This window comes from Cucumis sativus, unplaced genomic scaffold (genome assembly GCF_000004075.3).
Source record: "Cucumis sativus cultivar 9930 unplaced genomic scaffold, Cucumber_9930_V3 scaffold54, whole genome shotgun sequence".
NCBI classification, from domain to species: Eukaryota; Viridiplantae; Streptophyta; class Magnoliopsida; order Cucurbitales; family Cucurbitaceae; genus Cucumis; species Cucumis sativus.
In genome coordinates, this window is record NW_022279554.1 from 48,718 (window position 1) to 64,935 (window position 16,218).

The 16,218-nt window shown below is 37.3% G+C and overlaps 2 protein-coding genes and 1 long non-coding RNA gene across 3 annotated transcripts; all 3 read left to right on the forward strand.

Moving 5' to 3' along the window:
* The first annotated feature begins 1,028 nt into the window (after window positions 1-1,028).
* On the forward strand, window positions 1,029-2,091 carry LOC116406026. The gene is made up of 3 exons (XR_004219100.1): window positions 1,029-1,451; window positions 1,703-1,812; window positions 2,033-2,091. It is a non-coding gene; the product is annotated as an uncharacterized LOC116406026 (long non-coding RNA).
* Window positions 2,092-2,137: 46 nt separating this feature from the next.
* LOC116406017 (E3 ubiquitin-protein ligase UPL6-like) lies at window positions 2,138-3,694 on the forward strand. The gene is made up of 5 exons (XM_031889718.1): window positions 2,138-2,152; window positions 2,597-2,844; window positions 2,932-3,018; window positions 3,142-3,282; window positions 3,470-3,694. Exons 2-5 carry the CDS (start codon window positions 2,821-2,823, stop codon window positions 3,692-3,694), a joined length of 477 nt encoding a protein of 158 aa, XP_031745578.1. The 5' UTR covers window positions 2,138-2,152; window positions 2,597-2,820.
* Window positions 3,695-14,978: 11,284 nt separating this feature from the next.
* Window positions 14,979-15,913, forward strand: LOC116406018 (E3 ubiquitin-protein ligase UPL6-like). Its single transcript, XM_031889719.1, has 4 exons — window positions 14,979-15,116; window positions 15,204-15,290; window positions 15,415-15,555; window positions 15,743-15,913. Exons 1-4 carry the CDS (start codon window positions 15,093-15,095, stop codon window positions 15,911-15,913), a joined length of 423 nt encoding a protein of 140 aa, XP_031745579.1. The 5' UTR covers window positions 14,979-15,092.
* Window positions 15,914-16,218: the final 305 nt, after the last annotated feature.

Sequence of the window (16,218 nt, forward strand, 5' to 3'; positions counted from 1 at the left end):
TTAATTGCAAATACAACGATTAGATACAAAATATTTGCATATGTAACACATATTGTATTGCTAATATAAATATATCACTCATAGAATTTGCTATAATTATACTTGTTTAAACATACTAATACACACTTAATCTTCTTAGTTCAATAATGGTATGGAGTGGAACAAACTTCCTACGTTAGGATAAAAGGGTCACACAAATTACCTTCGTAGTAAACTTACTTTTGACATTATTCATTTAACTTAGGGTAAGTATAATGGATTAGCAATTTTATGAATAATAATTAAGTATATAACAATATCTTTTAAAAATTGTAAATGTAGCAAAATATATTTGTGATAGATTTATATCGTTAATAGACTCTTATGGCTTATAAGCGAATGACATATGTGATTTAAAATAACTGCAGCAATTAGTTTAAAATGTTGTTATATATCTACGAATTTCTTAATTGTTATATTCATTTGTCATTAGTTGTATTTAAAAGGGATGACCAGAAAAACATTAAAACAAGAGGTTTACTTTTGATAAAAGAAAATTTTAAATTTAAATTGCTAAAATAGCAAAATGTCATGTCTAAGTGAAAATTATATCAACAATAATCACGGTCGAACTCAAACTCCCAAAAACAATGATTACATTTATTCCCTAATTTGCTAATTCATTTTGGATTAGGTTTATTTTTGACAACAATAAAAAAATTGAGGTGTGGAACAATGATATTATAAATGCCAAAGAGTAGTTAAGATGCAAAATATAAATTTATATTTGCAATATTAGGTCAAAATGAATGATAATTTAGTTAGATTTTTGTCAAATAAATAAAAATGTGAACCATACCAAAAGCAAATATAGATGCTTTTTTATTATTGAATTTTCATAGAATAAAATAATAAAAAAAAGTAGAAAATATTTGCCTTTTAACTTTTTCTTTTTTAATTTTCATACAAAATATTTAATCCAAAAATTAAATAACTCTCCTCCACGGTCAATTTTCTTTCCCTCTTCTTCAACCTCAACGGTCTCTTTTATTTCAAATTTCTTTCCCCTTTTTCTTCTCCATCGGTTTACTCTGCCTCTCATCTCCCCTTCTCTTCTTCGTCTTCCTCAAACCCTGCGATTTCCTATCTCTCAAATTCCGTTTCGCTCTTCCTATACCTCCAAAATTTCGCTCTTCCTCTCTAACGTGAAGCAGCCAAGAAACTCTATCTTGCGACATACCCATCTCGTCGATCCACCACTTTCTTCTTCTTCTAGCCTTAACGGTGCCGAAATCAAGGGCCGCAGACCCCCTCGGAAACCCAAGTCTTCCAAAGAAAATTCTCCACCGTCAGATCGGTTTTCGATTCCAAATCCTGAAGAGCCCGCTTCCACCTAGGCCTCCCTCTTCTAACCCGACCGTTCCTGAGAGTTCGCTATCACATACTGCTTTTACCTGCAATCCCGATCCAAGGTAATGCTAAAATAATGTTGCTAATATCTGGAATATGGTATTACTGAATTTAGTAAAAATAAATAAATAAATAAAAGAAGTATACCTGTAACAACTAACAGTTGTGAGCACTGTCGGAAAAAGGCAATGAATTTGTAAATCGAAGTGCAGATAGTTCTGTTGTTTAGGATGGAAAAGCATGAGTATCACGTTTCTATATTCAACGGACTGGTACTTGTAAAATTTAGGCTCATAATCATTTTATTGTGCAGAGACTGGCAGATGGTTTAAGTAGCTGGTTCCGGAGGCAGAAGCTAACAGGTGCAGCTGGGGAGCGCTTGAAGGAAGCACGCAATATCAACCGATCACTCTCACAACTCGGGTAACCGATCAAAACTATTGGGAGATATTTCAAATTTCATTTAAGCAGTGATCTTTCCAATGATTTTTTTTATTTATTTTGTAATGTCAATTAGTTGGCTAATTATTTATCAGAATGCTTGTTGATATCGCTGCATGTTTTATTTTGTAATGTTTGTACTTTTTAGTTGTGATTTGTGAATATGCTAGGATTGATTTGATTTGCTCTTCTGACTGTTAAGATCGGAATGATGTTGCTCATCTGAAAGAAGGCAGCATCATGTGCTTGAAGACTTGTGGAGTATGGAGAGTGAATGGTCAAATTTGAGGAATCGTATCTGCTGGCTTTGTAGTCCAAACAGGTTGTCTGGCTAACTTTCTTTTTCTCATTTTCAACCAATTAGGATAGCTGTCATGTTTTTTGAATTCCTTGCCATTCTTGAGTAGTAACTTGGCATTTGTTTATTAAAAGGTTTTAATTAAGATTATGGTGTTCATAACTTTGTAGTGTCACACTAAATAACTTAAAAGAGTTAGTTTGACAGTTGACAAACATGATAGTAATGTGATAGTGAGTGCAAGGGTAAAAAGAGCTGCTTCTGTTGGGTTAAAGGGATGTTTGTGTTTTTTAGTGTGATGTGTTTTGTTTTCAAGTTCGTTAGTAGACGTATTACTTAATTGAGCATTTTGATACCATAGCCAGTGTAGGGGAAGATGAATGGAGGGTGCTATGAGACTAGTTAAGACTTATATGTATCCTAATTTTAGTAATATATAAAATTGAGAGAATTTCCTTTGATTTTCAGGAACAAGGATGAATAATCAATGAAAAATGAATGAAAAGGTTTATCCATGCAAGCTTCAAACCAAAGTCAAGGATGTCGATCCTTCCAGGGGAGTCCAAAGTTCCAAGATTGTTTATCCATGCATCATTTTGTCGATCTACTAAGATTAAATTGTCTCGTTGTAGTTGCAAGACTGGAACAATAGACGGCAGTTTACACCACCCAGTGACTTCCATGCTGACGCGATGAATGATTATTTCATTTCTCAGGTAATTGTTCTCAATGAATGTTTTGGTTCTAACGACCTGCTATCTGATCGTAATTCTAATTATTTACTTGGCCTTGTTTCTTTGTAGGCAGTGATAGAAAATACCAGAGCAAATGATATACACAAGCGAGTTCCCTTTTTAGTACCGCTTACTAGCAGGGTTAAGATTTTCACTGTAAGCAAGTTATTTTTTTGGTTTCCTTATCCACAATATTGAATTTCTTGGATGACTGTTAGTTATAGAAATATGTAAGATATTTTTTATTTATGGTTACTTTCTCTATAACTCATTTCACAGACACAACTAGCAGCAGCTAGGCAAAGGAATGGATCTCTTGCTGTTTTTGCCAGAAACCGGTTTAGAATTCGACGAAATCATATATTGGAAGATGCTTTCAGTCAGATGAGTGCATTGTCTGAAGTTGATCTTCGAGGATCGGTAATTTCAGACTTCCATGATTTATGAAAAATGAAATTGTTATCTTACTTTTTTCTATCTTTTTCTTTGCCCTCGTGAAAACGACCCCTTCCCTCTTCTGCATCCTATAGTTGCAGAGTTACTTGTAATTGTTTATTAGTTTTTTCTTGTTTGTGTTGGGTCAATTGCTTCACTTTTCTGCATGCAGATACGTGTGTCTTTTGTTAATGAATTTGGAGTTGAGGAGGCAGGAATTGATGGTGGTGGTATTTTTAAAGATGTCATGGAGAACATTACACGGCAGCCTTTGACGTGCAGTATGGTTTATTTAAGGTTATCACGACATTCCTTATTATTAGCATGGCATGGCTTTGTTAATCCTGTAGTATTATTGGATAACATGAAGCGTGATGAGACAGCCATAGTTGTTTGAAATCGCTTTTCAAAATAAAAATAGTTGTGAGATCACATTTCAATATAAAAATTGGTTGCTTGAAATCTATTTCATAAAATTTCAGTAATATGTGGGTATGTATTGTTCATTTTTTCTAATATAAGTTATTTTCTGCTTGGTAATCCAGCAAATTGCTGACCATTTGCTCTACCCCAATCCTGGTTCGGGAATGATACATGAGCAACATCTCCAGTTTTTCCATTTCCTCGAAGTTCTTTTGGCAAAGGTATGGCCATAATTCCCAATCATACATGGAATTTACTTTGGTTGATTAGTTTTTTCTTTTTTTGGATAAGGATATCCTGGTCTTGGCCTTATCATGGAAGATTCTTATATATCTTTCACCCATACTTTGGTTGAATTTTGGAACATTAATGTATCGCCTGACATTCATAAATACAATGTCATAATTTGAAATCTGCTGTCTTCCTACATTATGCATGTTTTTCTGTTATTGAAGTTGCTGCCCGGTTGTGCTAAAAGTTCTCAAGCAGTCATGCTAAAAGATCTCAATCACATTAAATGATTTTTGACAGGATGTTGTTGTTTTACCCTTCTTCCTGTAGGTCATGTTTGAAGGAACTTTGTTGATATACTTTTTGCAACATTCTTCTTGAGCAAGTTAAAACAGAAGTAAGGTTTTTAAAGATTTACTGTCTTACTGTTTTGTATTTTGTGCTGATCCACTAATCGTAGTATTGATGGTCATGACAATGACTAGTTGCAAGTTACTTGAATTTTTAGGGTTCTAAAAATCTTACATTTTATTATGGGTGCACTGCCTACTAATGAGATTGTCAATTGCTAACTTCCAAATGTTGAATTTGGGATTTCCATGCTACATTCACTTTCTTGATCTGCAATTACAGAGCTACTCTATACTGGAATAAAGTCTCATCTGAACTGTACATTGCTTTTGATGCTGTAATTGCAAAGCTAGGAAATCTTTATGTATAATGCCTTTTTTTTTATCATTTATTAATGAAAATGAGAAGCCTTTTTATAGGCTGGAGATTACAAGAGTTGTTAAACTAACTTGGGGTTGAGTTAGTTTACTTATAACTAACTCAAGATACAAAATTGTTAATTCAAATAACTAATCCTAAACTATAAAAATGGTAATTCAAACACCTCCTCTAGGATAAAACTCAAGAAACATAAAGAAGGGGGATGTTCTACATTAGCTTTTGTCAAGGCTTTAGCCAAAATTTTATTTATCAACTGTGGGGGAGGATTTGAGAGCTCCCCAATCTCTACACACTTCTCTAATGAGAGTCTATACCAAAATCAAGATACCCATACCCTTCCACTCAAGAAACTTAAGTAATTGCTTAGAGAAATAACAAAATACTTGGCCCCACTCTAACAAACACATTCCTAAGGGCCCACACAAATAGAAAAATACCAACTAACTCTCAATCATTCTTTCTTCTTCCTATTCTTGTCTCTACGGGAATACACCTTTACTATGGGAGGTCTATCATTACCCGCCCCCAAATAGCCACCTTGTCCTCAAGGTGGAATTCAGGAAACTGTTTCTTGAATAAGAGCAGCTTGTTCCCACGTTGCACTTTCAAGTGTCCCCTCACTCCAACGGATCAAAACTTCTAAGTTGTCCTCCTTTTCTATTGTTTTGCGAACTCCCAATACTTCTACCGGAGACACTTGCATAGACAAATCAGCAGCCAAATCTTTTGAAATTGGGAATAATGGCCTGTTTGAACCCACGACCTTGCGAAGAACAGAAACATGAAAGACCGGGTATAAGCGATTCCTTGGGAAGGGCCAAACGGTATGCAACGAAACGAATTCGTGCCACGATCATAAATGAACCAATGAATCTTGGGGCTAATTTGGAGTGCTTAAAACGGCTGAGAGAGGACTGTCGGTAAGGGCGTAACTTCACATAAACCCAATCATGAACCTCAAACTGCACCTCCCGTCTTTTAGCATTAGCATATTTGACCATTCGCTGCTGTGCTTTCAGTAAATTGGCCTTCAAAACGCCCAAAATTTCATCTCTTTCTTTCATCTCTTTCTTTCATCAAATGGTCTACTTCATCATTCACCCGGCTCGAGCCCTTCACATATGGTAATATAGAGGGGGGTGGTTGCCCATAGAGGGCCTCGAAGGGGGTCATCAATGTGGCTGTACGGACTGTTGTATTATAGCTTAATTCAGCCCAAGCTAGCCATTTAACCCATTGTTTAGGTGTGTTCATAGAAAAACACCCTAGATACGTCTCCACCCCTCGATTGACAACTTCCGTTTGACCATCTGTTTGGGGGTGGTAAGTGGTGCTTCATCTCAACTGAGTTTCCAACAACCTCCACAACTCTTCCCATAATAGACTTGTGAAAATACGATCACGATCCGACACTATACTTCAGGGGCATCCATGCAAACGAATAATCTCTCGCATAAAAACAGCAGCAACCACTTTTGCACCAAATGGATGTTTCAAGGGGATGAAATGTGCATACTTGGAAAGAAGATCCGCAACTACCAATATAACATCATAACCCTCGGATTTGGGGAGGCCCTCAATAAAATCCATACTAATATCTTCCCACACACGGTCCGGAATGGGTAATGCTTGAAGGAAACCAGCCTGAGTTAAAGACAAGTATTTGGCTTGTTGACACACGGAACATTCAGCAACATAGGTGCGGATATGGGCTGTCATACCTCGCCAATATACCTCCCTTGCTAGCCTTTGATATGTTTTCAATGCACCATGATGTCCCCCTATCTGGCTGTTATGGAACTCAGCTAATAATAAAGTAATATAGGTGAATCCTCCTCCTTGTAGCGAATATCCATCTGGAGCTGCTGTCCATTTATCAAGGATATCGAATATTGTTAAGAGATTCATTTCCAGCCACTTGATCGATGAAAACGAAGGGTTTAGCCGCCCACAATACTTACGAGGCCCAATTCAAATACCGGTGGTAATCTCTATAAGGCATCGGCCGCTTTGTTTTCCAATCCTTTCTTGTACTCAATCACAAAATCATACCCCAATAGTTTAGCGATCCATCTCTGATATTCTCCCCGATAGCCCGTTGTTCAAGAAGAAACTTCAAACTTTTCTGATCTGTACGCACCACAAAAGGCTTACCCAATAGATATGGTCGCCATTTTTGAACAGCCAGCACTATTGCCATAAGCTCCCGTTCATAAACAGCCTTAAACCTATGGGTAATAGGTAAAGCTTGACTGAAAAAGGCCACTGGTCGTTGATTTTGCATTAGGACAGCCCCAATACCCACACCCGAAGCATCAGTTTCCAGCACAAAACTTTGTGAAAAATCAGGAATACCTAGCATCGGGACAGACATCATTGCTGACTTTTAACTGCTGAAATGCGTTCTCGGTCGTCTCATTCCACTTAAAGTTACCTTTTTTTAACAGTTGTGTCAAGGGGGCAGCACAATAGAACCGTAGTTTGCAACGAATTTCCGATAATACCCCGTTAGCCCCAAAAAACCCACCTAGCTCCTTCACGTTCTTGGGTGCTGGCCATTTAACCATCGCTTCTATTTTTGTTGGATCCGCTGCCACCCCCTCTGAAGAAATAACATGGCCCAAGTATTCAATTTTGTCAACCGCAAATTGGCATTTTTTAAAGTTGGCTACCAGTTGATGAGCTACTAGAGTTTCCAAAACCATTGCCAATTGGTGCAAATGCTCGTCCAAGGACTTGCTGTAAATTAAGATGTCATCAAAGAAAACCAAAACAAACTTGCGTAAATATGGGCGAAGAACATCACTCATGATTGATTGGAATGTTGCCGGAGCGTTTCAACCCAAACAGCATCACAAGGAATTCATAGGGCCCCTCGTGGGTTCGAAACGCTGTTTTGTGAACATCGGCTGCCCGCACAAATAGAAAAATATCAGAATGCTTGTTTTTCTTTATTTATTTTGTAATGTCAATTAATTGGCTAATTATTTATCAGAATGCTTGTTGATATCGCTGCATGTTTTATTTTGTAATGTTTGTACTTTTTAGTTGTGATTTGTGAATATGCTAGGATTGATTTGATTTGCTCTTCTGACTGTTAAGATCGGAATGATGTTGCTCATCTGAAAGTAGGCAGCATCATGTGCTTGAAGACTTGTAGAGTATGGAGAGTGAATGGTCAAATTTGAGGAATCATATCTGCTGGCTTTGTAGTCCAAACAGGTTGTCTGGCTAACTTTCTTTTTCTCATTTTCAACCAATTAGGATAGCTGTCATGTTTTTTGAATTCCTTGCCATTCTTGAGTAGTAACTTCGCATTTATTTATTAAAAGGTTTTAATTAAGATTATGGTGTTCATAACTTTGTAGTCACACTAAATAACTTAAAAGAGTTAGTTTGACAGTTGACAAACATGATAGTAATGTGATAGTGAGTGCAAGGGTAAAAAGAGTTGCTTCTGTTGGGTTAAAGTGATGTTTGTGTTTTTTAGTGTGATGTGTTTTGTTTTCAAGTTCGTTAGTAGACGTATTACTTAATTGAAAATTTTGATACCATAGCCAGTGTAGGGGAAGATGAATGGAGGGTGCTATTAGACTAGTTAAGACTTATATGTATCCTAATTTTAGTAATATATAAAATTGAGAGAATTTCCTTTGATTTTCAGGAACAAGGATGAATAATCAATGAAAAAGGAATGAAAAGGTTTATCCATGCAAGCTTCAAACCAAAGTCATGGATGTCGATCCTTCCAGGGGAGTCCAAAGTTCCCCCCTTATTTTTCTCCATTTACTTTGATTTTCAAAAGCTTTTAGGACAGAAAAAGCAATTTTTTGAGTGGGTGTGGGTAATAGCTTGCTTAGCTTGCATGTTTAGTGTAAACTTGGGGGTTCAAATTTTGCCCAAATTTCAAAATTTTTCAGAATTCTTTCCATACAATAATGAGCATTATACCTTCTTAGCTTAATTAGATCTTGCATAAAAAGCATGATTGGCAACCCTTGAGCACTGAGCTCGGGTTTATGATGTGAAATTCTGAATTTTGATGAGTATATGTGCTGAAATTTGAGCATAAGCTGCTGTCTTTTTTGTTTTAAGCTCCTTTTAGCTATTTCTTATTGAGATGTGAATGCATGATTGAGAAAATGGTATGTGTGTTGTGAATGCTTGATTGCATGTATAATAAATAAGTGCATGGATACTTTTCTAGCTTTGTCTTCCTTTGTTGCTTTGTCGTGACTTACCTATGATGCACTTAGTCCAAACCTAGCCTAGATAGAGTAAAAAAGGATAGGAGGCACTCTTTAGAAACTGGGATGGTTTTAACAAATTTGTCTTGTCAAACATGAGTTAGAAGCCTCTTGTCTAGCCACAATGAACTAAATCCCTTTAGAAAAGGGTCGACATTAACAAAACTTATTGTCACTTCGAAGGGAGCAATCAAACTTAATTAGTAACTAAATGTAGAACCATAGAAAGGTTAGCCCACCGGTTCTAGCAAGGCCTAGTTACCACATTGCATACCAAAGAAAGAAAAGAGAAACTTGACAATGCAAAATATAAAACAGTAAGACAATCAAGAGCTATAAAAAAAATCAAACAACATATCCAATATACATTAGAAAAAGCCCATAAAAAATGGGGGAAAACTTCACTTTTGGCCTAACCAAAACCAGACTACCTACTCTTAGCGTTCTAAACATAGCATCGAGTTTGATGAGGGCTTTGAAAAGAGGAGGAATCCTCCCCGATCCACATTAGGGGGAAAACAAGGCTTGTTGTCACTCCGAAGGGAGCAGTCAACTTAGCATTGAGTTTGACGAGGGCTTTGAAAAGAGGAGGAATCCTCCCCGTTCCATAGTAGGGGGAAAACGAGGCTTGTTGTCACTCCGAAGGGAGCAGTCAAACTTAGAAACTAAGTTTAGAACCATAGAAAGGTTAGCCCACCGGTTCTAGCAAGACCTTGTTACCACATTGCATACCAAAGAAACAAAAGAGAGACTTGCAAATGCAAAACGTAAAAAGGTGAGACAATCAAGAGCTATAAAAAAACAAACAACACATGCAATATACATTAGAAAAATCCATAAAAAAACAAAGAGCCAACTTGGTTCGGTCAAGTAGAATGTGTTGAGTTCCCTAACTATCAGAGCTTTTAGCAGAAAACTTTACTTTTGGCCTAACCAAAACCAAACCACCTACTCTTAGCGTTCTAAACTTAGCATCGAGTTTGATGAGGGCTTTGAAAAGAGGAGGAATCCTCCCCGATCCACATTAGGGGGAAAACAAGGCTTGTTGTCACTCCGAAGGGAGCAGTCAAACTTAGCATTGAGTTTGACGAGGGCTTTGAAAAGAGGAGGAATCCTCCCCGTTCCATAGTAGGGGGAAAACGAGGCTTGTTGTCACTCCGAAGGGAGCAGTCAAACTTAGAAACTAAGTTTAGAACCATAGAAAGGTTAGCCCACCGGTTCTAGCAAGACCTTGTTACCACATTGCATACCAAAGAAACAAAAGAGAGACTTGCAAATGCAAAACGTAAAAAGCTGAGACAATCTAGAGCTATAAAAAAACAAACAACCCATGTAATATACATTAGAAAAATCCCATAAAAAAACAAAGAGCCAACTTGGTTCGGTCAAGTAGAATGTGTTGAGTTCCCTAACTATTAGAGCTTTTAGCAGAAAACTTTACTTTTGGCCTAACCAAAACCAAACCACCTACTCTTAGCGTTCTAAACTTAGCATCGAGTTTGATGAGGGCTTTGAAAAGAGGAGGAATCCTCCCCGATCCACATTAGGGGGAAAACAAGGCTTGTTGTCACTCCGAAGGGAGCAGTCAAACCTAGCATTGAGTTTGACGAGGGCTTTGAAAAGAGGAGGAATCCTCCCCGTTCCATAGTAGGGGGAAAACGAGGCTTGTTGTCACTCCGAAGGGAGCAGTCAAACTTAGAAACTAAGTTTAGAACCATAGAAAGGTTAGCCCACCGGTTCTAGCAAGACCTTGTTACCACATTGCATACCAAAGAAACAAAAGAGAGACTTGCGAAAGCAAAACGTACAAAGGTTAGACAATCAAGAGCTATAAAAAAACAAACAACACATGCAATATACATTAGAAAAATCCCATAAAAAAACAAAGAGCCAACTTGGTTCGGTCAAGTAGAATGTGTTGAGTTCCCTAACTATCAGAGCTTTTAGCAGAAAACTTTACTTTTGGCCTAACCAAAACCAAACCACCTACTCTTAGCGTTCTAAACTTAGCATCGAGTTTGATGAGGGCTTTGAAAAGAGGAGGAATCCTCCCCGATCCACATTAGGGGGAAAACAAGGCTTGTTGTCACTCCGAAGGGAGCAGTCAAACTTAGCATTGAGTTTGACGAGGGCTTTGAAAAGAGGAGGAATCCTCCCCGTTCCATAGTAGGGGGAAAACGAGGCTTGTTGTCACTCCGAAGGGAGCAGTCAAACTTAGAAACTAAGTTTAGAACCATAGAAAGGTTAGCCCACCGGTTCTAGCAAGACCTTGTTACCACATTGCATACCAAAGAAAGAAAAGAGAAAGTTGACAATGCAAAATATAAAACAGTAAGACAATCAAGAGCTATAAAAAAAATCAAACAACATATCCAATATACATTAGAAAAAGCCCATAAAAAATGGGGGAAAACTTCACTTTTGGTCTAACCAAAACCAGACTACCTACTCTTAGCGTTCTAAACATAGCATCGAGTTTGATGAGGGCTTTGAAAAGAGGAGGAATCCTCCCCGATCCACATTAGGGGGAAAACAAGGCTTGTTGTCACTTCGAAGGGAGCAGTCAAACTTAGCATTGAGTTTGACGAGGGCTTTGAAAAGAGGAGGAATCCTCCCCGTTCCATAGTAGGGGGAAAACGAGGCTTGTTGTCACTCCGAAGGGAGCAGTCAAACTTAGAAACTAAGTTTAGAACCATAGAAAGGTTAGCCCACCGGTTCTAGCAAGACCTTGTTACCACATTGCATACCAAAGAAACAAAAGAGAGACATGCAAATGCAAAACGTAAAAAGGTTAGACAATCAAGAGCTATAAAAAAACAAACAACACATGCAATATACATTAGAAAAATCCCATAAAAAAACAAAGAGCCAACTTGGTTCGGTCAAGTAGAATGTGTTGAGTTCCCTAACTATCAGAGCTTTTAGCAGAAAACTTTACTTTTGGCCTAACCAAAACCAAACCACCTACTCTTAGCGTTCTAAACTTAGCATCGAGTTTGATGAGGGCTTTGAAAAGAGGAGGAATCCTCCCCGATCCACATTAGGGGGAAAACAAGGCTTGTTGTCACTCCGAAGGGAGCAGTCAAACTTAGCATTGAGTTTGACGAGGGCTTTGAAAAGAGGAGGAATCCTCCCCGTTCCATAGTAGGGGGAAAACGAGGCTTGTTGTCACTCCGAAGGGAGCAGTCAAACTTAGAAACTAAGTTTAGAACCATAGAAAGGTTAGCCCACCGGTTCTAGCAAGACCTTGTTACCACATTGCATACCAAAGAAACAAAAGAGAGACATGCAAATGCAAAACGTAAAAAGGTTAGACAATCAAGAGCTATAAAAAATCAAACAACACATGCAATATACATTAGAAAAATCCCATAAAAAAGCAAAGATCCAACTTGGTTCGGTCAAGTAGAATGTGTTGAGTTCCCTAACTATCAGAGCTTTTAGCAGAAAACTTTACTTTTGGCCTAACCAAAACCAAACCACCTACTCTTAGCGTTCTAAACTTAGCATCGAGTTTGATGAGGGCTTTGAAAAGAGGAGGAATCCTCCCCGATCCACATTAGGGGGAAAACAAGGCTTGTTGTCACTCCGAAGGGAGCAGTCAAACTTAGCATTGAGTTTGACGAGGGCTTTGAAAAGAGGAGGAATCCTCCCCGTTCCATAGTAGGGGGAAAACGAGGCTTGTTGTCACTCCGAAGGGAGCAGTCAAACTTAGAAACTAAGTTTAGAACCATAGAAAGGTTAGCCCACCGGTTCTAGCAAGACCTTGTTACCACATTGCATACCAAAGAAACAAAAGAGAGACATGCAAATGCCAAATGTAAAAAGGTTAGACAATCAAGAGCTATAAAAAAACAAACAACACATGCAATATACATTAGAAAAATCCCATAAAAAAGCAAAGATCCAACTTGGTTCGGTCAAGTAGAATGTGTTGAGTTCCCTAACTATCAGAGCTTTTAGCATAAAACTTTACTTTTGGCCTAACCAAAACCAAACCACCTACTCTTAGCGTTCTAAACTTAGCATCGAGTTTGATGAGGGCTTTGAAAAGAGGAGGAATCCTCCCCGATCCACATTAGGGGGAAAACAAGGCTTGTTGTCACTCCGAAGGGAGCAGTCAAACTTAGCATTGAGTTTGACGAGGGCTTTGAAAAGAGGAGGAATCCTCCCTGTTCCATAGTAGGGGGAAAACGAGGCTTGTTATGAGGATTTTCCCTTGTGAAATTATTATAAAAGTGACAAATGAAAATATTGATTGGTTTCTGAACCACTGTGGTGCCCTTGTTTGTTATTTTCCCTTATGTTGCTTTATGCTTGGTTTTCTAATTGATAATATCATCTTAAAGTGTTCTAATTGATAGCACATATCTCTTAGTGTTAGTACTTTCTTACCTTTCTCTCTCTTACATATATAGGGGATATGTTGAGCATTTTCGCTAGCAAGGATTATGTACTTAACAAGGCCTTAGTGGATTAGAGAGTTAAGAAATTTGCATATGCTTGCATCCAGACTGTACACCATAATAGGTAATTAGTTTTTCCATTTCAACATTCCTTATTAAAAACTTGTCCTTTTTAACGTTTTGAATGGAAAAACAGATGTTTGATCTATCATTGTTGATTTTGTTGGCTTTCTATGCTATGATCCTTTAATTGTATATGATATATTTCTTTTGTTGAAAAGTGATATATTTCTTAGATTTTGTTCAGATATATATAATTGACATAAAGGTTTTTTTACCTTCAGCTAACGAATTCAGACTAATCTTATTTATATATATGATAAGTTGTCTTTATTTTTCCTCTGAATTATTCTTACTTGATGTTGTTCTTGATAGAAACCAATTGAGGAATCAACTTTTGGCTGCACCTGTGAACTCTAACACACCTGCAACTCTATTGTTAGACACAATTATTTTCTTATTACAACCTGAACTCCCATGGGTTTGTAAAATTGTTGGTTACTTCCTGGAAAGAAATGCATATGCGTTGATTAGGGATATCACTTTGACAGGGAAGGTATAAATGTACTTCCTTTTTTTTCTACTTGCAAGTGGTTTTTTTTATAGACATTCTGTTTTGCCGTGGATTATCCTCTGCAGGTGTTGTCAGAGAACTAATTCACACTCAAACTATTGCAGGAAAGTGCAGATTCACATTCCAAGAGTTCAATGGCTTCTCTAGAACATCTGCTGTCTCTTTTGAGTTCTCATGTTGGTAAGAAGCCATGTTGTTGCCCACGTGTTGATCCCAATTGGAGTTTCTCCTCTCAAATTCTTACTCTTCCTTTACTGTGGCGGACATTCACATTTCACACCTCTCTCTACCCAATGGACAAAGTTGCATGTGTCATCCTCTACTAGGTTTGTGTACCTTGCTGTTTGGATATAATGGCGTTAGTAATGGTTTAAAGGTCATGTTTTCTCAATAACGAGAAACATAACATGCATGTACTTCATTTAAAAAAGAAAAAAAAACTCTATAGATTTTTTTTGAAAAGATCTTTTTAAGTACAACTTGGTGTGGGACATAAAAAATTATGACTATTCTAGCATACAGAATGGAGTTAGTTCCAGTACTCTGGAGTTTTATTAAAAAGTGCCACGAGAATAAAAAATGGTCATCCTTTTCAGAGAAATTGGCATATTTATCAGGAGATGCACCTGGTTGGCTATTACCTTTGGCTGTTTTTTGTCCTGTGTACAAGTAAGATTTGGCATGATAGTAATGTGATAGTGAGTGCAAGGGTAAAAAGAGCTGCTTCTGTTGGGTTAAAGGGATGTTTGTGTTTTTTAGTGTGATGTGTTTTGTTTTCAAGTTCGTTAGTAGACATATTACTTAATTGAGCATTTTGATACCATAGCCAGTGTAGGGGAAGATGAATGGAGGGTGCTATGAGACTAGTTAAGACTTATATGTATCCTAATTTTAGTAATATATAAAATTGAGAGAATTTCCTTTGATTTTCAGGAACAATGATGAATAATCAATGAAAAATGAATGAAAAGGTTTATCCATGCAAGCTTCAAACCAAAGTCAAGGATGGTTTATCCATGCATCATTTTGTCGATCTACTAAGATTAAATTGTCTCGTTGTAGTTGCAAGACTGGAACAATAGACGGCAGTTTACACCACCCAGTGACTTCCATGCTGACGCGATGAATGATTATTTCATTTCTCAGGTAATTGTTCTCAATGAATGTTTTGGTTCTAACGACCTGCTATCTGATCGTAATTCTAATTATTTACTTGGCCTTGTTTCTTTGTAGGCAGTGATAGAAAATACCAGAGCAAATGATATACACAAGCGAGTTCCCTTTTTAGTACCGTTTACTAGCAGGGTTAAGATTTTCACTGTAAGCAAGTTATTTTTTTGGTTTCCTTATCCACAATATTGAATTTCTTGGATGACTGTTAGTTATAGAAATATGTAAGATATTTTTTTATTTATGGTTACTTTCTCTATAACTCATTTCACAGACACAACTAGCAGCAGCTAGGCAAAGGAATGGATCTCTTGCTGTTTTTGCTAGAAACCGGTTTAGAATTCGACGAAATCATATACTGGAAGATGCTTTCAGTCAGATGAGTGCATTGTCTGAAGTTGATCTTCGAGGATCGGTAATTTCAGACTTCCATGATTTATGAAAAATGAAATTGTTATCTTACTTTTTTCTATCTTTTTCTTTGCCCTCGTGAAAACGACCCCTTCCCTCTTCTGCATCCTATAGTTGCAGAGTTACTTGTAATTGTTTATTAGTTTTTTCTTGTTTGTGTTGGGTCAATTGCTTCACTTTTCTGCATGCAGATACGTGTGTCTTTTGTTAATGAATTTGGAGTTGAGGAGGCAGGAATTGATGGTGGTGGTATTTTTAAAGATGTCATGGAGAACATTACACGGGCAGCCTTTGACGTGCAGTATGGTTTATTTAAGGTTATCACGACATTCCTTATTATTCGCATGGCATGGCTTTGTTAATCTTGTAGTATAATTGGATAACATGAAGCGTGATGAGACAGCCATAGTTGTTTGTTCAACCTTTTTGGTAGATTATGAGTTACGAACTTACACTTAGGATTTGCTAGGTCGTTTTGAAAACTTAAGTAATACCTAGACACGTTTTGAGCACGTTTTAGGTTGGTTTGAACTAAGTTTGTTGCACTTACACACTTGGTTACCATTTTGGGTCTTGTAGTGCTTTTTTCACACTATTTGAACTTTTTTCGTAGGTTATGAGTTACAAACCTACACGTAAGCTTTTTTAGGTCGTTTTGAAAGTTCAA